This window comes from Nelumbo nucifera, chromosome 2 (assembly GCF_055504915.1).
Source record: "Nelumbo nucifera cultivar China Antique chromosome 2, China Antique-T2T, whole genome shotgun sequence".
Taxonomy (NCBI): domain Eukaryota; kingdom Viridiplantae; phylum Streptophyta; class Magnoliopsida; order Proteales; family Nelumbonaceae; genus Nelumbo; species Nelumbo nucifera.
Genome location: NC_142650.1, coordinates 51,131,504 through 51,159,085, shown reverse-complemented (window position 1 = coordinate 51,159,085; position 27,582 = coordinate 51,131,504). Strand labels below are relative to the sequence as shown.

General features: G+C 37.2%; 1 protein-coding gene across 4 annotated transcripts; it reads right to left on the bottom strand.

Annotated features, from left to right (window-relative positions):
• Positions 1-24,646, bottom strand: LOC104601124 (uncharacterized). Of its 4 annotated transcripts, none has more exons than XM_010264334.3 (7): positions 24,389-24,646; positions 10,963-11,002; positions 10,720-10,803; positions 7,126-7,291; positions 4,185-4,337; positions 3,026-3,299; positions 1-695 (listed from the first exon to the last, which is right to left on the bottom strand). In XM_010264334.3, the coding sequence occupies exons 1-7, from the start codon at positions 24,440-24,442 to the stop codon at positions 609-611; spliced, it is 858 nt and encodes a 285-aa protein (XP_010262636.1). In that variant the 5' UTR covers positions 24,443-24,646; the 3' UTR covers positions 1-608. The 4 variants fall into 4 exon arrangements, with proteins under 4 accessions (XP_010262636.1, XP_010262635.1, XP_088754415.1 ...); XM_010264333.3 differs by having other exon boundaries at positions 1-800; positions 24,389-24,643; XM_088898289.1 differs by lacking the exon at positions 4,185-4,337 and having other exon boundaries at positions 24,389-24,635.
• Between the last annotated feature and the right edge of the window lie 2,936 nt (positions 24,647-27,582).

Below are 27,582 nucleotides of genomic sequence, written 5' to 3'. Positions count from 1 at the left end.
TACAAGGAAAATAGTATCTACATAAATTCCATTGTTCAAAAACATCCAATGCACACCAAAAATCAGTGAGAAACAAAATGAAGCATGATAGAATTCTCCCTCATAAACTAATATACATAGATGGGAAAATTAAAACGAAAACAACTTCAATATCCCCAAACTTCGTTTATCTTTCCCCAGTATTAAAAAGTTTAGAGGTTAGAAGTTGTCAAAGCTTAACCCACTCAGATTAATACACCCCCTGAAAGACATCACTAGAACACCATTCTTTATCAAACACACCCATCCTCTACTGAAGTGCAATTCCTTCTCTATCGAAATCTCCTCTTAATAACCCATCTTTTTCAAAGTGCAACTTTCTTCTCTTACACTGTCAAATACATGTCTGCACTTGAATGCAAACAAGCAAGAGGGTTCCTAGATGCACAGAACAACCATCTCCAAATAGTCATGCATCCTGTTACAGAGCTTGCTTTCGAAGTACTTCAAGAGGCAAAAATAATAAAGATGTATGACCACATCCATGAAAGTATCATATCCAGAAAGAACATAAAATATATGTTTGAAGTTTGTTCTTTAGCCCTTACAAGAAGATGAGCAACTCAGGCTTATGGGAAGAACCATATCTTGATGAAAAGTGCTAGAGCAACTTGCAAAACAAATGATGACACCAACATCAACATAAGATCATTTCCCTGTATGTAAGACTTCAGGTTTAGGGTGACAAAACAAGCTGATGCTACAGAGACAAGAATAATGATGATCCATCGAATTAGCTCGACCGGAATAATCAGAAGAAACTGAAAATCATAAAAAGCTTAATGCATTAGAAATCAAAATAAAATACAAAAATAAATCAGGGGGAAGCTATGAAAGTTGTTCTTCTGTAATTCAGAAAAAGAAAAGAAATAGATATAGGCAATTCAGAAATTAAGGCAATGTGACTATAGTTTTCAAGGTGCCAAGACGAGGCTAGGTGATAGGGGGCACCTTGTTTCCCAGTCACCTAGGCAATGAGATTTTTTTTGAATAAAAACCATGAATCCTAGGGTAATTCCCTAGGTTCCAAAGCAAGCGACAACCATCTTTTACTATTAATTGTCTATAATCTTCACAAAAAAAAGTATAAACTTTATTTAAAACATAGAAAATCAAAATATTCATGAAAAAATGGAAGAAAAGAAGAAATGATGAAAAAAGAAAAGGAAGAAAATCAATGTGTTGATTGGACAAAATTTTGAGTTCTTCCGTGCATATTAGTTTAGGTTTTGAAGTCTTCAAGGGTTTAAGATAGTATACATCTTGATTGAACCCAAACAAATAAGAAAAATAATAAAAAGAAACTAGTATTTTAACTCAAACTGAATAATTTAGTTTATCAATGTTTGTTTTATTATTATAATCTCAAAAAGTTGAGAATATAAAAGTATCCAAGAGCACCACATAAAAAATATATTGACAATTAAGAGAGGCAGCCCTTCATGTGCACCTTATTGCCTAGGTGTCACTGTACATGTTCTACCTCGGTATTACCTGATTATCATTGTTAGGTAGTACCCTAGAGGTAGTCTCTATTCTACATGATAGTGAGTTTTTCTTGTATCATTTGGTGTGAACTCATGAAAACCAAATAACCCAGGTCTATGTACTTATGCAAAGAGACTTCTAGAGAAAATAAGAATAATCTAGATGAAGAAACTTCTAGATTCCAGCCCACCCAAACTCTATAAATAGGGGTCTCTGTACCCATTTTGGAGAGACCCTTTTGGACCTTCTTGATCCATTGCACCCATGCTAGCCCCTTTCCTCTCTCTTCATTCTTCTCCTCTGCAACCAGCAGCCTTCTTCATCTTCCCTTGCCAGAATTCCATCTCTAGTGAACTACATTGGCCTAATCCCTCGCCAGAGGGTATGTAGATAGCCCCTCCGGGGGTCTGGCCACTGCTCTTTTCCTCCATTTTCCTCCCCTTCCTCTGTTGAAACCATCAACAAATTCCTCAGATTTCATGGTACAGACCACCTTCACGCACATAGCCTTACAATTAGCATGTTTGCTTTTAATTGTAGGGTTACAAGAAAGTGTTGTGATCATGTGAGCTCATTGGAACCAAATCACCTAGGCATGTACTCGTTTAGTGGTTTGGTTTTTCATTTGATTGATAACATGCACATGTTTTATTGGAGGGTTGCATGAAAGTGTTGTGGTAGTGTGAACTCATCATTCAATGTGTTAGGCTACCTTGATATTTCTAAATTGTCAAAGTAAGGCAGTAGACCCTAGAGGCAATTTCTATTTTTTTATATGTTAGCAGGTTGCTAGTATATTATTTAGGGTAGCAACAGCACAATGCACTTACTGGGTGATTTTGGTTTTTCATATGGTTGATAGCATGTCATGTTTTATTGGAGGGTCAAAATAAAGTGTTGCAACCATGTGAACTCATTGCTCCAGATGTTAAGCTATCTTTGTATTTCTTGATTGCCAAAGGGAATGGGGCATAGTTTTCAAGGCGAGGTTAGGTGATGGTTTTTTTTTAATAAAACTCATCTTTTACTATTAATTGTTGTCTAGTCACCTAGGTGATGGATTTTACGGAATAAAATCCATGAATCTTGGGGTAATTCCTTAGGTTCTATAATAAGCAACAACCATCTTTCGCTATTAATTGTTTATAATCTTCACAAAAAATGCATGAGCTTCATTTGAAACATAGAAAATCAACATATTCATGAAAATAATGGAAGAAAAGAAATTTCAGAAAATAGAGGGGTTGAACCTCAATTTTTGTCCTAGGAAAAGGCAAAGAAAAGAAAAGAAAAGAAAAGAACGGGTGAAAGAAAGAAACTAGTATGATGATGATGATTGGATAAAATTTTGAGTTTTTCCATGCTTATAAATTTTTGACTTCAAGTTTTGAAGTCTTTGAAGTTTCAAGACAGTATACATGTTGATTGAACTTTCATGAATCAGTAAAGTAAATGCGAATGATATGGATGTCACAGTCAAAAGATAGGAATGGCTTACAGAGGTGGGAATAAAGATGAAGAGGGAATATCCCCACATGCACCAAAAGCGCACAAGGCTTGCACTTATTCCAAGATACTGAAGCAAGAAGTAAAATGCTGTTGGCACCACAAGCACATAACCATACACTGTGCATGCTGCCACACTTACATAACTGACATCAAAGCTCCATGACGTGCTATGATTAGTCTGTTTGTGTATCAGGTAGGTTGCACAATTACCAAGTGAAGCAAGCAAAAAGACCAAAGTGGCAGAGATCCAAATCAGCCCATAACTGGAGTCACCAAAATGTACCATCATTGCAAAACATGTATTAGAATTAGGAATGCTATGGGGAAGAAATGATTTGCAAAGGCTCTAATCTTTGAACCAGAAAACAAGTTTCCATAACCAATAGAGGGAAAAAAGTTCCTCAAACCATGGTTCAAAATTTCCCTAAAACTTTCACTTTTCCAAGGGGCAAAATAAAAAACCCCTAGAGTAAAAAAATCAAATATTTCTCAATATTTTCCTGATATTTCAAAAATTCCAATTTAGCAAAATTTGCAATTTATTGTGCACAAACATTCTAAGCTTTGATGAAATATAGAAGAAATTCCATTATAACCAAAATCAATCGGAAACAATGATGAGACATAGGAAGCATAAGATCAATATTTTTGCATAAATTTCTTTATAAGAAACTGTAAATAGAAATTTTGTTAATAAAAAACAATCATTTCTTGCTGTTCAAAAGCAGAGCAGAAAGTTGCAAGAACAGAATTTTGCTGACAAGTCCTAGTTTTTTTAATTATACTTTACAAGTCTCCCCACAACCCAGGTGATCCCCACAAAAGAAATTAATTCCCTTGAGACCCCAAAACTTCCTAAGGAATTAGCCAAGTTATTTATTGCAATGGAAATCCACCTGCACCTGGTCATAGTGGAGACTTGGGATCGAATCCCACCTGCACCTGGGTTAGGGGTGTTATGGGCTGGGGGATGGGCTACCCCCCGGGCGTTGTGTAGCCCTTCAGAAGATATAAAAAAAAACGTCTGGACTGATCCCCATCATCTTTCCCAAGCTTAAAAGAACACAACCCTATCAAGTTAAAGGCATTATACTATTAATAAAGATCTGTATTAAGACAATACAAGTGGTGAATCCTTGTCACCTCACATTTGCTTCCTTTGCCTAGCAAGTGGTGAATCCCTATCTCTTTTGTTGCTTTCTTGTTCTTTTGCACTTGGTATTTGAGAATTCTGTTGTTCTCTTTTTGGTTGCAGGTGGGTCTCTCCACAGGATGTAGCGAGCCTATTCAGCCCAAGTTTCCTACGACAACCAAGAAAGAGAGGAAGAATTATGTAGAAAGCAAATCGGGTGCAGTAGTGTGGACTATCTGGGAGGAAAGAAATAGGAGAACCTTCAATGAGAAAAGTAGATCTAAAGGGGAAATATGTGAAGCTATAAAAGTTAGAGCAACACACTGGATAGACTCTTGACATATTCAAAGACTTCTCAGCGAATGACATTATAGGAGCTTGGACTGATTCAACTGAAGTGGTAGCTCCCAGTAACTAATAAAGTGAAACTAAATTTTGATGGGGAAAGTGCTGGCTATGTTCTCAGGACCCCTGGGGTTGGGAGATTCCTTGAGAGCTGAGCTGATGGCGCTGTTGGAAGTAGAGGGAGATTCAAAGCTGATCATGTCTTGGGCCAGAAATAAACAGCTTGTGCCTTGGATCTATAGGCATGAGTTCAGGGAAATAGAAAGCATTACACAAAAACTGAACATCACTTTCAATTGAGTAAGGACTGCAAATGGGATAGCCAATACTCTAGCAAAACAAGGGGTATATAGACAACAGTTGTTTTGGGCGCTGGTGTAACAGTTGTAATCAGTTGGGAGTGGAACTGCTTCATTTGTAATAACCAGAGTTAACATCATTTAATAAAATCTTAAATTTCTTTTGGTAAAAAAAAATACAAGTCTTCAGCTGTAATCCATGTGCATTCAGAAAGAAGTCTACTTCACAAGAAACTTTTCACAACCCCCACTTTCTGTAAAAATCAGCTTCACATCAAGGATATCTTCAGGCACATCAGTAGATGGAACCAAAGGCAGTTTAGATGTTCTTAGTTTCCCTAGGCTCCCACCAAAAAAAAAAAAAAAACTCATAATTTTCTCTTTTTTTACCACCATTGAGGAAACCCTAAACACTGAGAGGTAGTATGTGGGGTCGGCTATATGATCCTGTTTTGTCAATCCATTTTGTTCAATTCCATATCAATTGTTAAATTATGGGCACTTAAATCATTTCATATTACTTCCACCCAAGTCCTTTTCAATCTTCCAACTCTGTCCCTAGTTCTTCTATCCCCTTCAACTTGTAATTATGAAGGTTTTCCTTTGCTGTACAAAATTATAGCACCAGGGTGGGTAGGTGGGTTCCATATTCCTACAAACTGGGTGTACCCATCCAGGGAAGGTATGGGTTTGCCTAAAGCTAGAGGTGTCAATTGGACGGATTTGGTCCAACCTGATCCAGTCCAATGTGAGTCCACTTATAAATGGACTGGAGCCAATCCAGTCCAAATCCAATACAAACCAAATCCAATCCAATCCATTAAAATGTAAATGGATTGGATTGGATCCAATCCAAACCGAATGAAATATCAAAAATTATATAAAAGCACTTTTAGCATTGAAAAAGCACTTTTGTAAAAGTACTTTGATAAAAATATTTTCAAAAAAGTGCTTTTACAAAAGCACTTTATTGAAAGTTCTTCAGAAAAGTGCTTTTGTAGAAGTGCTTTGTAAAAGTACTTTTGTTAAAGTGCTTTCATAAAAGTACTTTTGTTAAAGTGCTTTCGTAAAAGTACTTTTGTTAAAGTGCTTTCGTAAAAGTTCTTTCATAAAAGTGATTTTCTAAAAGTGCTTTCATAAAAGTACTTCTATAAAAGTGATTTCGTAAAAGTACTTCCATAAAAGTTTTTTTGTAAAAGTGATTTCATAAAAGTACTTTCGTGTATACTTTTATAAAAGTGCTTTCATAAAAGTACTTTTTTGTAAAAGTGCTTTTATTAGTGATTTTGTAAAAGTGCTTTTATAAAACTACTTCTGTAAAAGTCTTTCATAAAAGTACTTTTGTAAAAATGCTTTTGTAAAATTATTTTTATAAAAGTGCTTTCGTAAAAATACTTTTCATAAAATTACTTTTATAAAAGTGCTTTTATAAAAATGTTTTTGTAAAAGTGCTTTCGTAAAAGTACTTTCATAAAAGTGATTTTATTCTGTTTTCAGTTTTGATTGATTTCAAATTGGACAAGGGTTTGGCCTCATGATTGTATTATTGGAAATTTGGTTTAGGTCTAATTCAAGCCAATAAGAATATGGACCAATTTATTTTGGATTGGTCCAATCCAATAATTATAATGGACCATCCAAATCCGATTTGATAAGGTTTGGATCAGATTGGATCCAAACCAAAACCAGTCGACTGACACCCCTACCTAAAGCTATGTTAGCTGGATACAGCTGGATATGGTATCATATACAAAATTACACTAAAAATTGGAATATCCAAAACAATATGGCACCCTTGTACAGGTATGAAGGCATCATAAGCCTAAAGCCCTTTCTATTTTACAAACTGGAATTTTGTCCACCATTTCCAAATTTCCTGACTTTTAAGATATATGTAGCACACTTTCTTAGCAACTTGTCTTTTTGTTTAATCATTTAACATTCATGTGTTTTCATAAAAATATCTGTCTTTCCATTAACTTAAACTAGCTTAATATGACTTCCATCAATCAAGCTAGTGGAAAATCTTTTCTTTCCCCTTGACTGGCAACTTCTGGTGTCAAATCTCTTACAATGCCCTCCCTATTTGCACTTGATTAGTTAAACCAAAATGGAAATAGATTCGTTTATTAGGGTTTCAAATTGGCATAGAAAAATAAACCAAATAGAATATAGATGAAGGCTTAAGCTCTTCAAGGAAATTTTCACAATACATGTAAAAATCAAATTAGAAAGTTTAACCAAATAATAAATTAATAATAATAATAATGATGTGTTTCTTCCAAATATTAGCTAAAGAAATGTGAAACTCACAGATCAGGATTAGCCTCAATCTTGTCAAAAAAATTTCCACTGGTAGGATTCATTGAACCGATAATTCTGTCAACAACAATATCCGCATCCACATTGAAATACTGTGTATATGAGGAGATGCTAAAAAGTCCCTTCCAATTGTTTGTCGCTTGTTGTTCGTCTCCCCCTGTGTAGACAAATAGGTCACAATAAAGAAAAGGAAGAACTAATGAATAATATAAGCAGTGATTGCAATAAACTTCAAATGCATGTTTCTCAATCCATTTGGGCAATATCATGCATTCATGCTGAACCTTCTAGAAATGGTCTTAGAAAGAATTTGGTACAAGATGTTGCATAAGCTAATAGGCTTAAACTGTCCAAAATGACTTGGATTTTCATTTCCTAGAATGAGTGAAAAAAGGAGAACACCATGTGCCAATGATGACCGCAATGCTACTGGCCACCAGCCTATTCTCTTTCTGGAAGGCTTACCTGGAGTTAAAAGATGGCCAAGTTACAGCTGCCAATGACTCATTAGGAAGGTTTGAGAGAGTCACTGAATACTTGTACCCCTGTTCATGTGCCAAGCCTTCTTGTTGGGCCTTCGGATATAGTTTTGGCTGGTTCTTTTTCATGTCAACCCAGTGAGAAGGTTTGGTGTGGCCACAAGGCTGCCCAATAACCTCAACAGAGTGCCAACCCCAGTCCCATCAAAAACACGAGGCACCTCACTGCACCCTGCCAGAGGATCACCATATATGGATATATCCAAAGACAATACCAGGGTAACCTTCTAGTACTAATCTCTCCGTATCAAGAGAATGGGAAAGACTGATCTCCCAGCATGACAGTCTTCTCTAAATAAACAAAGCAACTTTTTTACTCCAATTACCTCCATATTATAATCAAACAAACTACTCTATCCAAGCACCTAGAAACCTTGAAATTTAAAAATAATCCTCCAATCTATGAAACCCTGATAGGAAGTACCCATGGAAAATGATCCTACAACATCACCTCAATCCAAGCATGGCCTTTGGGGGTATTAGTATACACCTTAGGCTCAAAAAAGAGAACATTAATTGGTGATACCTACAATTGGTTCCAACAACAGAATCTCATCCCTGGCTCTGTACATCATCCCAATGCTCAATTACTGGCATCTCCAATTCGGGGTGCTCATGGTTCGATTAACCGGTAGTACCAATTTTTGGAAAACTGGTAACCGAAGCTGATTGGTTTAGTTTGTCGTTTTTAGGGTTTTTTGACTTTATAAAATATATTGTAAATAAATATATAAATATATAATAAAAAATAAGAAATACATATAAAACATTATATTATAAATAATAAATAATATATTATATATTATAAATAATAAAATATATATATTATAAAAAATATATATAATAATAAATATATAAATAATATATAATAGACATAAATATATGAATAATATATATATACCGGTCGGTTCAGTTAACCACCGGTTTTTTATATTGGTTAACTGATTAACCGGAATTTTCGGTTTGGTTTGGTTTTTCGGTTTTTCTTGCTCACCCCAATCTCCAGTAGTTCCCAATGTTATGGACAAAAAATAAACTTCCTTAAGCAGGCTCCAAATATCGATACAATTCAATACGCTGGATGGGGCATATCAGAATTTTGAAGAGAGAGCTTATATTTTTTTAGATTTTTTTTTCAAACATGTTCAGGGGAGTTGGTATAATGCCTGGCTGCCCCCCTGAAACTGATTAAACCCAAAACTCTTTGTATTTCGCGTATCAGTGACCCACTGATGCGATACATATCGGCCACTACGGATTGATACATTGTGAAATATTGATCCTTGCCAAGCCCACAGAGAAACCTCTAACATTTCTTCATGTTCAACAAAGACAGAGACTATGGACCATGGTTGATTGCATCCAAGATGTGTTTCCTCTATCATAAAACAGCTTGTATCTAAGATGGGGTGACAACTCACTTTTATGCCCATCTCTACTTTCTGTACCAACAACATTCTGGCCATGTTTGGGAGTGCTTCTGTTAAAAATAAGTGCTTATTGAATAAATGCTTAAAAACAAGTGCCCATCTCCCTCTCTCTCTCTCTCTCTCTCTCTCTCTCTCCTTCATCTCCTCAAGTCAACCTCACCTCATCATTTGGTCTTTTTTCTCAGGCACCACTTCACTCCCCATTTTCTAACCCCCCTACAACAACGCACATGCACTCTCTCCCTCTTTTTCATCTGAATACTCCTATATAATCACCACTCAGTCTCATCGTCCCCTCCCCATGGGAAGTTTGAACATGAAGGTCCATCAGCTTCTACGTGGGCTTTGGGAGAATGAACCCTCCCTCACACTTGGCTGCAAGCGCCTACGGCCGCTTATACCCAAGCTTACAAATGGATGAGAAGCGGCAACCTGTTCGGGTAACAGATGCAAGTTATCACTATATACTTCACTAAATCATGTTCAGGTAAGAGAAAGCCTGCAGCATTTGTCCAACAACCTGTTTAGGACAACCTATTGATGGATATGTCGCCATTCTGGTCCAGGAAGTCACCGGCAGTGCCCAACGTTTTTTATGCTGAAAGGGTATAACCAGTATTCTGAAAGTTGACCGGGGACAATTCTGGAGGAAAAAATTGAATAAGTGCTTATTGTTTAATCACTTAAAAAAAGCTGGAAATTTGGGCTTAAAAAATAAGCCCTTATTTTTAAAATAAGCACTTATTTTGGGCTTATTTACCAAATACCAATAAGTGCTTAATGATGTGGTCCCGGCCCAAATAAGCACTTATTTTTAAGCACTTCCAAACATCCTGTAAAAGCCATTCACTGCAACCACCTTTCTTAGATGACAAAAAACCTCAAACCCTAATCCACTTGTCATGTTTTAATTTCCAAAAAGAGTTATAAACCTGAAAATAGTTACTTTCCTAATTTAATCCCCCACTCGCTGATTAAAAAATGAAAGAAAAAAAAAGGATTTCATCCATGTCCAGTAAGATGCATGTTGACTAATACCACCTAACCAACTGGGAACTTCAACACTTCTCAATTTGGTCATTGATAAGTGAAGCAAAAAAAAAGTTTTTTTTTTTTTGCTAGTTTAACAGAGTAGTGATTAAGCAGTGGATGAAGAACAAGCTTGCCACTCAACTTTACAATTAGTGCATTAATTTTAAAATTAGTAGAGTTTTTTTTATCAATAACAGAGAAATTAGTAGAGTTATTTCAAAGGTTGGTTTTTCATCCATAACAATTATAAACCTGCATCTAAGATATATTAGTTTAATCCGTGATTTTTTTGATAGATAATGGTAATTTTATTAATTAGAATAAAAACACAGTATACATCATACAACTCCCCACAAAGAGGCATGAGGTGCAGCCTCCAAACTACATCATAAAGCTTACAAGTGAGCCCAAAAGAGCTGATTCCTATGTACTCCTTGTTTGGCTAGGAAATTTGCCAGCCCATTTGCTGATCTTCTTTCCCATTGAACTGTGACTGAGATTTCTTTTATTAAATTCTCCAGATAATAGAAATTATTATACAATGACATGTAATCTGAGCACTGATCATAACAAGAGCAACATACCATTCAGGCTTCCTAGAGATTGATACCCATGCCCTCTATCAGCTCCAATAGCAGGAGGAAATATTTGCAAGTTTGCTTCAGGAACTACATAAAAGTTAAAATAAACAAAGGACGAGGTAAAAGAAATTGCATTATTCAAGTGTAAATATAATTTATCAAAAAAAAGTGTAAATATAAAGAGGGCAAAGAAGAAAGAAGAAAAGAAAGGAACTGTTCCAAAACAATTATAAGTTAGAATAATACCTTCATAATTAGTTGTTTTCTTCTCCTCACTTACTACAGCCTGGGGACAGTAACAATGGTTCAAAACGAATAAAAAGATGGGAAAAAACAAGACACGGACAGACAAGCAATATGTATTATGTACATATGAAAGCTCACAGTTGAGCATAACTAAACTAATATCCTTCAGTAAATAAAAAGAAAATATTCCAGAAGCTAATAGAAGTGACAATGATGATAACAACATATTTCCAAGTATAAGGAATGTACTGACAGTCATTCTACATTGCAAACTTCCTTTATATTTGTCATTTCTCTAAATGCAATCTTCTTGTACTTAATTAGCAAAAAAATAAAGTAGAAAAAAAAAAGAAAAAGAAGTTTGGTGAGGCAGCTTTTACCATATGTCAAGTACACATTTTCATGTAACCAATGCATTAGGTATCCTAGAGCTTTTTCTATGGATGAAAATTCATAAATTTCACAATTGAAGCCCAAATTAGACAATAGACAAAATAACTTATCACATACTGCAGAACAAACACCAAATAACTTGTCAAAACTCAAAAGCTCTGCTAACTAAACTGCACTGAATGAAAATTGTCAACAGCTTGAAGGATGTTAGACCTTCATAATTTTTCATTCACATTCTTATGCAATGCAAATACATGACTGTTACACCATACACCTACTACAGTTCCCTGTTGCATTTCAAGCAATAATTGATCTACTTCAGAAATCTAGGAGAAGTGCTTCACATATACTTCAACTAAGCCCTGTCCAAACTTATGGAATCAACTACATGAATCCTGTTCAGACAGTCCACACTGTTTAGTGTCATGTTCATTGTTAAATTATTGGCCCTCAAGTCATATCTCACTACTCCAATCCATGTCCTTTTGGCCTGCCCCTACTAGCTCTTCTAGACCCTTGAACTTGCAAAAGATATTTTCTTCTCTCACTGGTGCTGCAGATGGTTTTTTCTCCGTGTGCCCAAACCATCCTAGTCTACTTTCCCTCATTTCATCACATATTTGGGTTACTCCTACATTCTTATGGATATGTTCATTTTTATCCTATCCATTCCTTTTTTTTGTAAGTAAAAGTAAGAATTTATTAAAGAACAATAAAAATAGGCAGTACAAGCATCCCCACAGAGAGGCACGAGGTGCTACCTCTCATATATCAAGCAAATTACAATTGACAATTATATCTGAGCCCAATACAAATTATCCCTATTTACCCCTGGTTTAGCTAACACATCTGCCATAGCATTAACCATTCTCCTGACCCAAAGTATTCTCAAATTCATTTTTCTGGTTAGCCATTTAAAATTCTTTATCTCATCCCTAAAGCACCAGGCTATAGACTCTAGATCCTTCAGCCATCCTACCACCAATTTTGAGTCCCCTTCAATCTCCACATTTATCAAGCCCAAATCACTTGCGATCCATACCCCTTTCAAAGCAGCAAGCAGTTCTGCCCTAATAGACCCCACTCTCACTTGACTGGAGAATAATGCAATGATATTTCCTTCTTCGTCTCTCAATTCCCCTCCTATGCCTTAAGGGCCAAGGTTGCCTTGACTGCTCCCATCAAAGTTTAGTTTAACGAAATTTCCAAGTCGGGGGCTTCCACATTATATTTACTTCTTTTATGGAAGAACTTCTAGCCACCACTTCCCAGTTTCTCCAAATATCATCAAAAGACAATGCAAGAAAGAATCCAAGGTCCTAATCTAGTGTATCATCCTTACCATTATACAATCTCTTATCGCTTCTTTACTTCTCGCCTTTCTTGAGAAGATTCTATTGTTTCGTTCTTCCCAAAGAGTCCATATTACCGTTGCTCTTGCACGTCTCCACATAATCCTTCCCCTTCTTTTAGGCCAGACAAAGGTAGAAGGGTCAAAAAGCTCGTTTACCTCCATTGGTAAGGTCCACCTGCACCCAAACAAAGATAAAAAAAACATTCCCATATATATGCAGCAAAAGGGCAGGATATTAGTAAGTGATAGGTCTTCTTTTTTGTAACATGTCTAGAGTGTAAATCTTCCCATGATACACTTCCCAACAAAAAGCTCCTACTTTGGTTGGAATAGGCCCACCAAACGTCCTTAGCAAGGAAAGGCTGAGAAGGAGAAGACAAACAAAGAGACTCAAAGAAAGAAGCACAAGAAAAGCAACCCTTCGGGTGAGGAATCCAAATACATCTACATGGTTTGGAAGGATCCAAGCAAACAGAATCAAGAAGTTGCAACAGCCCATTGAGCTCGACAAGTTCGGCATCCCTCAGCCCTCTTCGGAACCCAAAATCCCAATTATGAGCCAAAGGAAGAATATGAGAAGCAATAAATTCCAAGACATTTGTTTTTGTACAAAGACATAGAGTACAGAGAGGGGAACAGATCCTTAGGAGTAGAAGAACCAACCCAAACATCTTCCCAAAATTTGACAGCATCCCTAAAACACACATCATACCTAATGAAAATAAGAAACTAATGAAGAATACTATGAATAGCTTTCCAAGACCCAAGGTGAAGGAAGAGTAACCCGTCAAGACACTCCTACATCCCATCCAGAATTCAGCCAGGCATGAATGCTAGCCATCACTTCATGCCACAAACTATCCCTCTCCAAAGGCCACCGCCAAATCCATTTACCTAACAGTGCTAATTCTTCTTGTCTACATTACCCAAACTCAAACCTCCCTCCTATCAGCCTTTAATCACTATCTCCCATCTCACTAAATGATCGTTTTTCTCCTCCCTGGTTCCCATAAAAAATCTCTCATTACCTTTTCAATCTTCCTAGCCTCCTTTTGTGGAATCCTTAATACTGACAAATAATATAACGAAAATTTTGCCAAGGTTGACCCAATCAAAGTGATTCTACCATCCAATGAGATGTAACTCTTCTTCATTCTTCCACACTGCTAATCTTTTTGCACACCTTTCTAGAATTGGATTCCAAAATCTACTCTCCTTGGGATTAACACCTAAAAAGAGCCCCAAATAGGTCAAAGACCAACTGGAAATGGAACACTCAAGACTCTTTGATATAGCTTCTAATTCTCTTTCCTCCAAATTAATCCCAAAAATGCAACTCTTTTCAAAATTGACTTTCATATTTGAAACACCTTCAAATGTCTTCACCAACCCCATCAAAATTGATTTTTATCCTGTCCTTTCTAGTTTTTCCACTCATCCATCTCAACATTCGCATTTCTGCTATGCTCACTTTTTAGAAAAGTGCTACACAAATAATTAGTTTTTCCACTCATCCATCTCAACATTTTTCAAGTAATTCTTTACAGAGAATAAACTTTTCAAATACTAAGTCATTCATCATTGATGAACCATCAAATTGATTTATAAACTCTGCTTGGAGACACTTTTATTTGGTATACAAGTAGAAGGCTTAAAAGACGCTACGGGAAGAATGCCTCCAGGCATCTTCAAAAAGGATTTGGGAGACCTAAGTCCATGGCCAGCCTCTCCAGATCATATCATGAACCCCATGTCCCAAGTTGACAATGCAATCAGTAGCTTGGTTTCCCTCTCTTAAAGTGAGGATAAATTTGAAATGAATAGGGTACGAATGATGAAATCAGTCAATGTTCGCTTTTCTGTTGATGCAGCTTATCACAAGTTTAGAATCACCTTCCCTCCAACAATTGCTGAAACCCATGTCTTGTCATTGAAGTTCAAGTCTTTATCCAATAAAACCACTACCTTTTCCACCCAAGTCTCTGTCATGTTAATGTGGTCCTTCCTAAGCAAAGAGTTTTGCTGCAAGCATGCTCTTCATGGTGGCTCCTTGAAAGATATCCAATAGAAGTATCACCCTCACTGCTAACTGATGCATCGGAATTGATCTTGACTTGACTGGGTTGTGGTGGAATATGTGAAACACAGATCATACGCTTTTGGTGTAGGAATGTTCTTGGGTAGACACACCATTTTCTACATAACCCACCATCTCTATTGAATCATTCTCAATCACGCTGTCTGGCATTGGGTTAATATTGTTGAAAAATTTAGTTGTTTCTCTGTTTTTAAATTTGCTAGAGAACATGTTACTTTTTCCAAGTTCATCTCATAGTTGTCAAGCAGCCCATGCAATGGGGTACCTAGGTGTTACTTATCAAAAAAAGGGTGACTAGGTGCTGGCTAGACAATGAGAATTTTATAAAATTATAAAAAAAAAGAAACGGTTAGTTCCCTTTGTTATATACCAATTAAATTGAAAAAAAAGCAATTTTTTTATCAGTAAATATGTGTTTTATTAAGATTCAGATTCAGATTGCAAACATTTTATAAAATTTGACGATGACACTGTCTCGATGCCCCTTGTTTTGCTAATCCATCAGCTAGCCCATTTTCACTTCTACGGACCCATTTAAATTCAGCCTCAACCTCCTTGATTACTTAGAGACCTTTGCACCAATTGCAAAGATGACTTCTGTTCGGATACTTCTTTCCCTTGCTGCCACATACTCTTGGCCCCTATTTCTCTTGTTGCCATATACTAAATGGAGATCTGCAAGAGGAAGTGTATATGGATCTTCCTGCTGGTTTCTACAGTGATGCTGAAAAGGGAAAGGTATGCAGACTTAAGAAGTCACTTTATGGTTTAAAGCAGTCACCCAGAGCATGGTTTGACAGGTTCAGGAAGGCCTTGGTTGCTTTTGGCTACACTCAGACTCAACCTGACCATACTTTGTTTGTGAAGCGGAGGGGATCCTTGGTGTCAGTCCTAATTGTCTATGTGGATGATATTGTTGTCACAAGGAATGACCTACGGGAGATTGACAGTTTGAAGAAGAATCTACACAGGGAATTTGAAACTAAGGATCTTGGAGAGCTTAGGTATTTCTTGGGCATTGAAGTTGCAAGATCAAAAGATGGAATCTTTATTTCTCAAATGAAGTATGTTCTGGATCTTCTACAAGAAACATGGAAGCTTGGAACAAAGACAGTCAGTACTCCTATTGATCATAATCACAAAATTAATGCATCAAAAGGTGAGTTGGTAAAGGACATTGGGAGATATCAGAGACTTGTGGGGCGGCTGTTGTATTTGTGTATGACAAGACCAGGCATCTCCTATGCAGTGTGTAGTGAGTCAATACATGCATGCCCCACGAGTCCAGTATTGGGAGGTTGTTGACAAGATTCTTGCTTATCTGAAGGGACACCTAGGCAAGGGCATGCTATTTTTTGATCATGGACAATTGAAGCTAGAGGCTTATACAGATGTTGATTGGGCAGGATACCTTGATGACAGGAGATCTACTTCAGGAGTCTGCACCCTTGTTGGGGATAACCTTGTCTCGTAGAAAAGTAAGAAACAGACAGTGGTGGCAAGATCAAGTGCAGAAGCAGAATATAGGGCCATGGCACATGGAGTTTCAGAACTTCTCTAGATCCGCTCCTTGTTAGGAGAGATTGGTGTGAAGGCAGAAGAACCTATGATTCTTTACTGTGATAATCAGGCAGCAATTAACATTGCCCATAACCCAGTTCAGCATGACCAGACAAAGCACATTGAAGTGGATAGACACATCATCAGAGAAAGGGTGACTTCTGGGGAAGTTTGTCTCCCATACATTGCTTCTGATCTGCAGCTTGCTGATGTTCTCACAAAAGGTGTAGCAAGAAACAAGCTGGAGCATGACCTACGCAAGTTGGGAATGTGTGACATTTACTCCCAACTTGAGGGGGAGTGTTGAGTTGGGTCGATTTCTAGTTATTGGGCCCAGTTATTTATTTTTTATTTTTAAGTTGTTAAGTTAGGAAGTTGTTGGGCTTTAGGCCCATTAGTTTATGTTTTTTAAGTTGTAATTGTTAAGCTACTTAAGTAGCCGCCCTACTAAGGGCATTCTTGTAATCTCTTATTCTTTTAAGTTGAGTATATAATACAAAGAGAGGTTGGCGGCCAGAACTAATTCAATTTTGGTTGACATCCTACTCCTTTTCTTCTCCTCTTTTCTTCTCTACTACTGAAACTCTTCATCTTCTTCTTCTTTCTCTTCACAAGGAATTTATCTAAAACTGCAATCAGTGATTTCTACTTGGTATTAGAGCAAGCGCAAAGGTTCCTTGAGTTATTCTATCATGCAGCCCTAGATCGACCAGCTGCATGGTAACTTAAGAGATTGATCGAAGATCACAGGTAAGCCCAGTTTTTGGATTTTTTTGGTGGATCTGTTTTTCCCTATAGCTGGTCTAGGGTTTTCCATCAAAATTAGGAAAAACTGGAGAAAGGGGGAGAGTCTTGTTTCTGTTGGACTCTTCAATTTTGAACTAGGAAGTAGCACCCTAAACCTGTTTTGGAGATTTCTGGAGAGAGCGGCTGCCTCTTCTCTCTCTTCTCCCGTCCCGCAGAAAAGGAATCTTTTGTGGAAGGACCATCTAGGGCACCAGAAGGGTGTTGTTAGTACCAAAAGTGATTTATTTGATATTCTTGCATATTACAGTAACCTTCTCCCCCCTTTTTGATAATTATGGAGGGTAACGGAGTTGAAAACAAGCCAGGGAGTGAAATGGGACCAATGGGAGGAGGTGTTGGAGACCTTTGCGGGGCTAGAACCATTACTACAGTTAAGTTGGATGGTTCAAGTTACTTAGAATGGTCACAATCTACAAAGATGGCCATTGGTGCTTGTGGGAAGTTAGGGTATATCACTGGTGAAGAAGTGAAACCCAAAACTAACAGCTCCCGGTGGGTACAAGAAAACTATATGGTGATGACTTGGCTGTTTAATTCGATGCTACCGCATATAAGTAAATTTCTTTTGTAGGCAAATATAGCTAAGTAAATATGGGATGGGGTTGCAGAAACCTATTCATAGAGGGAGAATGTTGCTAGAACTTATCAATTGAGAAATCAGAATATTGCCACAAGGCAGGGAGATAGACCTGTTGCTGTTTACTTTTCAACCCTTAAAACCCTGTGGCAGGAGATTGACCATCTGGAGACAGTTGTTTGGGAAACCACCAAGGATGCAGCTACCTATCAGAAGCTCCTGGAGAAGTATAGGGTTTTTGAATTTCTTGCTGGCCTTAATCCCGAGTATGATATTGCAAGACAACACATTCTTTCCAGGGACAGTATTATTCTCTCCCCGGCATATGCCTTTGTGTTAGGAGAAGAGAGTTGGAAAAATGTGATAATGAAAAATTCTAGTTTTGATCAATCTGTCATGGTTAGCACTGTGAACCTAAACAGAGTGGAGACCGGGGTGGTAGTGAAATCAAGAAGGAAGACAAAGGATTTGATTTGTGACTACTATAAGAAGCCTAAACACACAAGAGATACTTGTTGGAAGCTTCATTCTCATCTAGTGCCAAATAGACTCAAAAACAATAAGGGAAATGCTCACATGGCAGTCATTGGTGACATACCGGCCCCTCCCGCTACAGCTACTCTAGAGTCTGTTGCAACTGTTGCAGTGAGGGCCGAACTTGAGAGATATGAGCAGTTCCTGAATCAGCGGGATACAGCCAGTTCTATTTCAGTAACAGGTGGACAGCCAGGTATAGGTGATTCTGGTGGAGCATACTCTACTTCCTTTGCTCACACAGGTAGTTCACATGCCACTACAAATTATGTTTCTACTACAGGTAAGAAGGGACCTCCTTGGATTATAGATTCTGGAGCCTTAGAGCACATGACCCATAGTTTAACTATCTTTTCCTCTTACCAGCTCTGTTCTGGTAGAGACAGAATCTCCACAGTTGATAGATCTCATGTTCCCATTGCTGGAAAGGGGTCTGTCAAGATTAATGATTCCATTTCCCTTCCCTCTAGCCTTCATGCTCCCAAATTGAATACTAACTTGTTATCTGTTAGTAGTTTGACTAAGAACCTAAACTGTACAGTAATTTTTTCTCCTGGTCATTGTATTTTGCAGGATTTGGATTCAAAGAGGACGATTGGGAGCGGTCGTGAAGTGAATGGAATCTACCTCCTGGATGTGATTCCTCCTCGTCAGGGTCATCATGTCAGCAGGGATAGTGAGTCAGGGTCTGTGAGTCGGATTATGCTTTGGCATAATCGTTTAGGTCATTTGTCTTTTTCTTCTTTGAGTTTCTTGTTTCCAAAGCTTTTTAAGTCCGTTAATTTGTCAAGTCTGGAGTGTGAAGGTTGTCAACTTGGAAAACATTGTAGACATTCTTTTAAAGCTAGTAATAAAAGATGCTTATCTCCTTTTGATGTTATTCATTCTGATGTGTGGGAACCTTATCATGTTCCTTCTATGGGTGGTTATCGATATTTTCTCTTATTTGTGGATGATTTTTCTCGATATTCTTGGATTTACTTAATGAGATCCCGAGATAAGGTACCATCCTTGGTAAGGCAATTTCATCAGATGGTGCTAACACAGTTTGGGATACAAATAAAGGTGTCCAAATCAGACAATGTCAGGAAATATTTTGAAAAACATCTTGCTTCATATCTGTTAGAATATGGTGTTGTCCATCAGAGTAGATGTTCCTACAATCCACAGTAGAATGGTGTTATAGAAAGGAAGAATAGGCACATTGTTGAAATTGCAAGAAGCATGAAAATCACATCTACAGTTTCAATTCGTTTTTGGGGTGATGCAATTCTCATAGCAGTCTTTTTGATTAACAAGGGTGCCTTCTCGTATACTTGGATTTAGCACTCCATTCAGTCTCCTTTTTCCTGAGGGGGAGATGTTCCATATTCCTCTCAGAGTATTTGGGTGTGTTTGCTTTGCACATATTCTTGGTCCTCATCGTTCGAAACTTGATCCGAAAGCAAAGAAGTGTGTCTTCCTTGGATATGCAGAAAATCAGAAATGGTGTTGCTGCTATGATCCAGTCTCTGGGAGTCGATATGTTACTATGGATGTCACCTTTTTTGAGTTCACATCCTTCTTTTCAAAGAATCCTTCTCAAGGGGAGTGTTTTGGGGAAATGAGTGAGCAATCTATCTCTCTTCTGGTTTCAGTTCCTGTGTCCACTCCTGTGTCTGATCCTCCTATGTCACCTACCTTACCACCTCCCTTGCGTCTTGCTTCTCAGCGTTACTCACAACAGAGACTTCACAGGGAGGTTGATTCCACTGCAGCAGAACTCACATCACTTCCTGTCGGTTCCTTGGAGACTTTAGATTCAGCTGACACGGATTTAGGTATTCCTCTTGATCCCTCTACTGTTTCAGTTCCCATTGATTCTACTAATCCCATTACAAATAACCTGGACCTTCCTATTGCTCTCAGAAAATGGAAGAAAAAGTGTACTGCTCATTGTATTTCACAGTATTTATCCTACAGTGGACTTTCTCCTTCCTACCGTGCTTTCCTTTCATCTCTTGACTCTGTGTCTATACCCAAGGGTGTCAGTGAGGCTCTCTCCAAACCTGAGTGAAAGACTGCTATGCAAGAAAATATAGAAGCCTTAATTAAGAATCAAACATAGGAGATTGTGGATCTACCTGAGGGCAAGGAAACTGTGGGATGCAGATGGGTTTACAAAGTCAAATATAAGGCAAATTGAAGTATAGAAAGGTATAAGGCCAGACTTGTTGCAAAAGGGTACACACAGACGTATGGCATTGATTACTTAGGTCCATTAGTTTATGCTTTTTAAGTTGTAATTGTTTAGCTACTTAAGTAGTCGCCCTATTAAGGGCATTCTTGTAATCTCTTATTCTTTTAAGTTAAGTATATATAATACAAAGAGAGGTTGGCGGCCAGAACTAATTCAATTCTGGTTGGCATCCTACTCCTTTTCTTCTCCTCTTTTCTTCTCTACTACTGAAACTCTTCATCTTCTTCTTCTTTCTCTTCACAAGGAATTTGTCTAAAACTGCAACCAGTGATTTCTATTACATGTTTAAACGTCCATGGGGTGTGGCTGCTATTTGTTGCCCATGAAATTACTACTTTTGAATCCCCTTCCACTTCAACATGTCTGCATCCTAGTTGTTTGGCTAGCTTTAACCCTTGTAATAATGCCAGTAGCTCAGCCTTCAACAAGTTTTCGTTGCCAATCGGCCCTGAGAACATGCCCAATATCCCCTTGTCAAGGTTTCTTAATACTCCTATTCCTGAGATGCCTGGATTTCCATATGAGCACCCGTCAAAATTCAGCTTTACTTTATTGCCTTCAGGTGGTTTCCACTCCGGCCTTATTTTATCTCTTACTCTCGAAGATTGTGCTACTTCAGACCATGTTCTTAGAATATCTACAACTGAGAAGACTTGAAAGCAGTCCAAGAGTTTTACCTAATGAGCTACTCTCACTTTGATATTATCAATCACTTCCTCTACTATTTTACTTTTTTCCAGGAAGATTTTGTTGTTTCTTTCTTCCCATATTACCCAACAGATTGTTACCTTTGTTGCTTTCCACATTACCATCCCTCTTTTCTTTCTCTGTCTCAAGAAATCATAGTTGAAGAGTCCTACCACATCTTGAGGGGAGCCCACCTGCAGCCAAATAGAGTATAAAAGAAATCCCAAATTCGATGCACAAAAGAACAAGATATCATTAAATGAGAAAGGGTCTCACCACTTTCCTTACACAGTGAACACACGTGAGGAGAAAGGCACATATATGGCCTTCTTTTCTGCAGCATATCACAAGTGTTTATCTTACCAAGGAGTACTTCCCAACAGAAAACCTGGATTTTTGGGGGAATAGGCTTGCACCAGATTTCTTTCACACAATTCTCTTTATAAGAACATTAAATTTCCTTTCAAAAGTCAAAACATGGCAAATCATCCATACTATTATAAAGCGGATACTTGCCTTGGTTTTGGTGTAAATCATAAAAATTAAATTTGACTATATAACACCAACTTATATCTTTACCCTTTACTTGCATGTGTGCATAACACATGTCATTACACTAGTCATATCTAAAAACATGATAGTATTCATATATAATAATCAGTGCTTCAAAAAATTATACCAATATAATAAGTATTTAATAAAGCACTACCAACTAAGAAGACTACAATTTTATATGATAAAAATTTAAGATAGAGAGTAAGTAAAAGAGAAAAGGAACAAGGGTAGAGCTGCTGTTTTATTTAGGACCCGCTCTTTTGCAATGTACAAGAGGAGGAGAGTAGATCAACAAGGAAGTTGACCAATTTCCCCATGTTCTTTTACAAGGAATTGTAGGGCCTAAGGAAAGTGCATTTCCCTCAAGTAAATTTTGGGCCACTTTCCTGGGTAAGTGGGTAAATCACTTTCCTATGGAAATTATCAAAAAAAAAAAACCACTTTCCCATGGAAGGGGGGAAAACCACCCAAACTGTTGTGGGACTAAAATGCCCCTATCAACACACAAAACCCACGGATAAAAGAGGTAACAAAGGAAAAGTGGTTGGTGCAAAGAGCATAAGTAAACATGTTCCTAGCAAAAGAATGAGGCCTTAATGTGAGAGAGAGAAAGAAAGAGAATAGGAAAAAAAACAAAAAACGGACCTCTTTATCCCTCTCTCTTTCTTTCTTTCTTTTTTTTTTCTTTTTTTTGAAGCAAAGGTAACTTTTTATTGAAGAAGAAACAAAGAGAAGTACATGAGATGATGCATTGAAGCCAAGAGAGGCTTGGCAGGATTACATAGGCAAACAATTGTCACTAAACAAGAAATCTCTAGAGACCCCTGATTTTGCTAGGAAATCAGCAACAGAATTTTGCTCCCTAGGAATCCAGACCAACTCCACATTCATAAAGCCTAAGATATCCCTGGCTTCAGCTAGGAAGTGGGCTAGTCTCTAGGGCCCTCCCTTACTTGTAACCAAACTATAGTATTAGCAGAATCCCCTTTAATGGTTAAGGAGGATATATTATAATAAGGCACCTAACCAGTAATTTTTGTCACCTAGGTGTAGGTGAGCACCTTACATCTAGGCAGGTGCCTTGTCACTACAAGTCACTGTATTAAGGCGAGGTGCCCAACCAAGGGTGCCTAGTTGCTATGTGATGCCTAAGCATGTGAATCTTATCGTCATTTGCTTACCTAATTCATTCCCACCATGTCGGCAAACTTTTGGTAACCTGGAGCAGTTGTCTTGTTTTCCACAATGCCCCATACTTGTTTTGCTACATGGCAATATACAAATAAATGGTTTCATCTTCATGTTGTTCTTCACAAGCTCTACACGCTGAACCAATGTTTACTCCATGAGCGCATAATTTATGACTTGAAGACAATTTCTCTCTTAGAAGTAATCACAAGAAAATCTTTATTTTAAGTTGGATTTTAATCTTCCATGTACATGTTTAGAACTTTAGATTCAATGGGATGTGGTTATTAGTTGGTAACTGGTTTGTCACCTCATGGCCAATTTGATAAAGAAGTCTAATGAGCTTTCCTCTCAACCAAATTGACATCCACATCTTCAATAAGAATATGGATAGCACTAATCTGGTCCAATAAATCACTTGAGATGAGAAGTGCTAAGTTATCAATGTTCCAGGTCCCGTTTTGGCAACTGGTTTGTCGCCTCATGGCCAATTTGATAGTGAAATTTCCTGAGCTTTCCTCCCTCAACCAAATTGCCATCCACATCTTCACCAAGAATATGGATAGCACTAATCTAGTCCAACAATTCACTTGAGATGAGTAGTGCTATGTTATCAATGTTCCAGGTCCTGTTTTGGCAACTCATAAACTTATCAACTTTTTTTATCAATACTCTCATAATCTAAGTTTTGGATTTTATCTGGAGGTTCTCTAGCTAGCCAATAATCAGTCCAGAAACTAATGTTCTTCCCATTCCTCACCGCCCATCTAATGCCCTTGGCAATGAGGCCTGAGCTCCTAAAATACCTTTCTAATTCAGGGAAATTCTCATTTGTGGTGCAGTGTAAAGCAAATTCGACATAGAAGGACATTTCTTCCAAACGATTTTAACCCAATAGTTTTTTTTTTTTTTTCACCACGAAGATCTCTTCACCCTAATTTAACCATATAAGCCATGTTAACATTCATGACTCCATAAATTCCAACGACACTTTGGTTTTTTGGTTTGCACATGAGCATGCCTATATTAAGTGATTAAAATAATTAAGTGGCACCTGATTCGAAGTTCAGTTCGACATAGCCAGAACTTAAGAAATAAATGTGAAATAACAACTTAACTTACTTTCAGTTCGATCTGCCCTGAATTTAAGAAATAAATAGATGAAATGGAAACCGAATTTACTATTTTGTTTTTACATTGCGGGAGCACTGCAACATCTCAATGCATCGAAATATCCCAGAATGCATGCCAAACCAGAAATAGAACATTTATAAAGCATGGAGAAGAACTCATCTAGTGAAACTAAGAGACGTCCATCATCTTCGCTGTTAAGAATTGAAAAAAACACATGCTGGTTTTTTGTTTTCCGTAACCCTAGACCTAAGGCAACTCTATGAAAGATTACAACGAAGAGAAAAGAGAGCAGATACGTACAGGAACTGAACCGAGCAAATGACTGGAAGGAAGACTAGTGTAAGATTCATCCATGGCCGATGCTCAAAAGGAGAGTGATGGCTTTAAACATGAAACGAAGAATAAAATATAAACTCCCTTTCAGACCCCCTGCAACACTGATTCAAAAGTGCCGTAACTTCACCTTTCGTCCTGCTGAAGGAATGGGAAGAAAGAAAAATAGAAAACAAAAGGCAGAAAAACGAAGAGAAGGAGAAAAACGTCAGAGGGGTTTCCGAGTTCATAGTTAAAATATTCTCTTTGTGGCCTTTCAATTGGGCGACGTCGGTCAGACGTGACATTTTTGAAATATAAAAAGGAAACCGGGAATTATAAATAAAAGAAGAAGACGAGTAGTGCACGGGCATTCACGTAAAAATTATTAATCGTTGGATCGGAATGATACGAACAGTCTATCAGGCAGGTGGGTCCTATTTTTTTATGTTGAAAAATATCGGGCTTCATCTAACAGTCCTTTCTATCATTTTACCGTAGTAACGTCACAAAATATCAGCAATAATTCGGATTATTAGCCAAAAACTCCTCCTCACTTGTCGAATTCTCTTAAGCTTACCATTATATTAATATTTATTTAATGACTAAATTAACCCTGACCAACTGGTCAGCATGGACTTGCCTAGTTGCCTCTATTAAATCCATCCCCAAATACAAATGTCCTAAACTTATCACCTTCTCTCCTATGCGCTCTCCCCTTTTTTCTGTCCTTTCGTCGGAGCTTCGGTGACTTCCTCCTTGAGCTCTCAATGACTTGCACCTCCATTTACATTCCTCTTTCAAACCAGACGATAGACTCTGATTTTGGATAATTCCAATTTAAACAAGTACCAAAGGAACGATCCATAAATAATTAAGTAATCGCAGGGCGACCATCGTCTTACTGTGAGAAGATTGAAGATTGAGTTCTCTGCTCAAAGTTAATAATCTCTAGCAAGTTCGTGGAAGCACAGTTTGTGGCTTTCATCTTTTTACTTACAGAGAGAACCTCCATCATAAACAATGGGTTTCACTGCTCTGCAACTTCATCTGCAATAATGATATTAATATAATATGGATGGACATGCAGTAGGTATTATGAGCTTTTTCTTGTATGGTTAGGATCTGCCAACAAAACACGTTTCAATACTCTATCAACTTCAATCAATTAATAGTTGATTAAACGATGATTATTCTAATCAATAATTATCAACAATATACAAAGCATAATCTATACATTGGATAATTAAAAAAAAAATGAGGGCCTAAAGTAGTGTAGAGCAATCATGACTTAAAGTAGTGCTTCAATTCTTAGTTTTCTTCATTAGGTTTTGCTTATCTTGTTTACTTGTCAAGTTTGGTTGGGTTTTTTATCGATCCGCTTGAAGATTTAAAATTCCATTAAAGTGGTAAGAAAATAGAAGACATCTGATACGTGTTTGGTTCTAACTACGCTTTTTCAAATAAACACTTTATATGAAAAATGCCACTTTAAATATTTAATAGTTTTGGTTGTTTGGTGGGGCGTTTCCTAACACCCCATAAAAGGCACCTACCACCTAAGCACAACAAAAGTTTTTTTCCTTTTAGATTGTTTGGTGGGGTGTTTTAAGAAACAACGCCATAAACAATCCAGTGTGACATTCTTGCTATATGTTTGAGCGCCATCAAGTTATGGTCCATAATGCCTGTACACATCTATAAGGGCTGAAATTGAGATCCAACGGTTCATTTTGCATGCAAACCAAATATAATGGCTCATCATATCATTTGATGATCACATCTATCCTATAAAATCTAGAACCAGTTAAGCCATTGACAAAGGGTAATCCCTCTTACTTGACATACAACCTACATTAAAATAGAAAATGATAAAATATATGTTTTATTTGAGAATATAATAGTTAGTAGAACAAAATAAAAGCAATGCATCATAATCCACAACACATCGGATCACTTGTTAATGCTTCCACGTAAGACCCCACATCAGCATCATATGAATTTTTATTTCAAGAAACAATGGGTCGTTGAGGGAAGCGAGAATTTGAAGCTTATCTAACGGCTCAATGCACTAAAACCCAAGCATTTATATTTTTTTGGTGTTTAATTGATAAAGACCTAACCAAATAATTGTTTTCCAACTGAGTGGTGTCTAGGTAGGCCCAACAGAGACACGATTTGAATCCTGCTATTACCACCTACGTTGAAAAGTTAGTGTGTTGTTTTAAGTACCAAAAAAAAAAAAAAAAAAACAATTGTTCCACTCTAAATAAATGGCTATGCCTATGTGGCATTGACATTATGACATTTTTTCAAAGGATTCGACTATGATATGGAAAAGATATGATATCTAAAAAACTTCTGACTAGTCAACTGGAATCATAAATATGGTAGCCAATCAGGTGTTATTTATCAAAATTCATGGGTGGGTTTTGATTGTTCAAAACTCTTCCCATACCATATCCTTTCTGCATCATAGATTTTCCCTTTTTTGAAAAAATGCCAGTAGAACTAAACATCCTCCTGGTTGCCGCGTATTTATTCTGTGCAAAGTGTAGATACACATATAACACCAAGAATATTGAGATACAATAAATAAATGAGTGAAAGAGATACAAAGTATATTAACAACTTTAAAAAAGGGTAGGTCTTGAAAATAAGAAATCAATCATCACTCAAAAGTTGCATGAAAATCAACATCATTGCATTGATATAAAAGGAAAACAAAGAAGAAACCAAGGGGGCATTCTTTTTGAAGATTTTGAGAAGGGGGAAAGTTGGTCAATGGGATTTTGATTCCCATTAACTAAGAATACCATGTTCTTTTTTCAGATTTATATGGGGACCAGGGAAAGTTTATTTTCCTAGGTATCACTTACCCACTCCTAAGTGGATAAATAACTTTTGCACTTGGGGGAAAAGTACAAACACTTGAGTGAGACAAAAATGCTCCTTTTAATAATGGATTTTTATGGTTAAAATGGGCATTGCCTTATTTACATGGGAAATAAAAGAGCATGGGTAAATGCACTTACCTAGGTAAGTCTTTCCTGGGAAACACTTACCCAGGTAAGTACATTTACCTGGGTAAGTAATTTATCGAAAAGCGAAAATGGGGCCTAAGAGTTTACAAGGGCAATTTTTTTTTAAAAAAAAGGAAAATATGATCATGAACAAATGGC

Bases quoted from the DNA above. Each gene is read 5' to 3' on its own strand.
- LOC104601124 (XM_010264333.3), bottom strand. From the start codon at position 24,442: ATGGATGAATCTTACACTAGTCTTCCTTCCAGTCATTTGCTCGGTTCA. The intron at 3,300-4,184 runs GTGAGGTGACAA...TGGTGACTCCAG, and splicing joins GCTAGGCAAAGGAAGCAAAT to TTATGGGCTGATTTGGATCT. The intron at 801-3,025 runs GTAAGCCATTCC...TATGATTTTCAG, and splicing joins TCATCTTTATTCCCACCTCT to TTTCTTCTGATTATTCCGGT.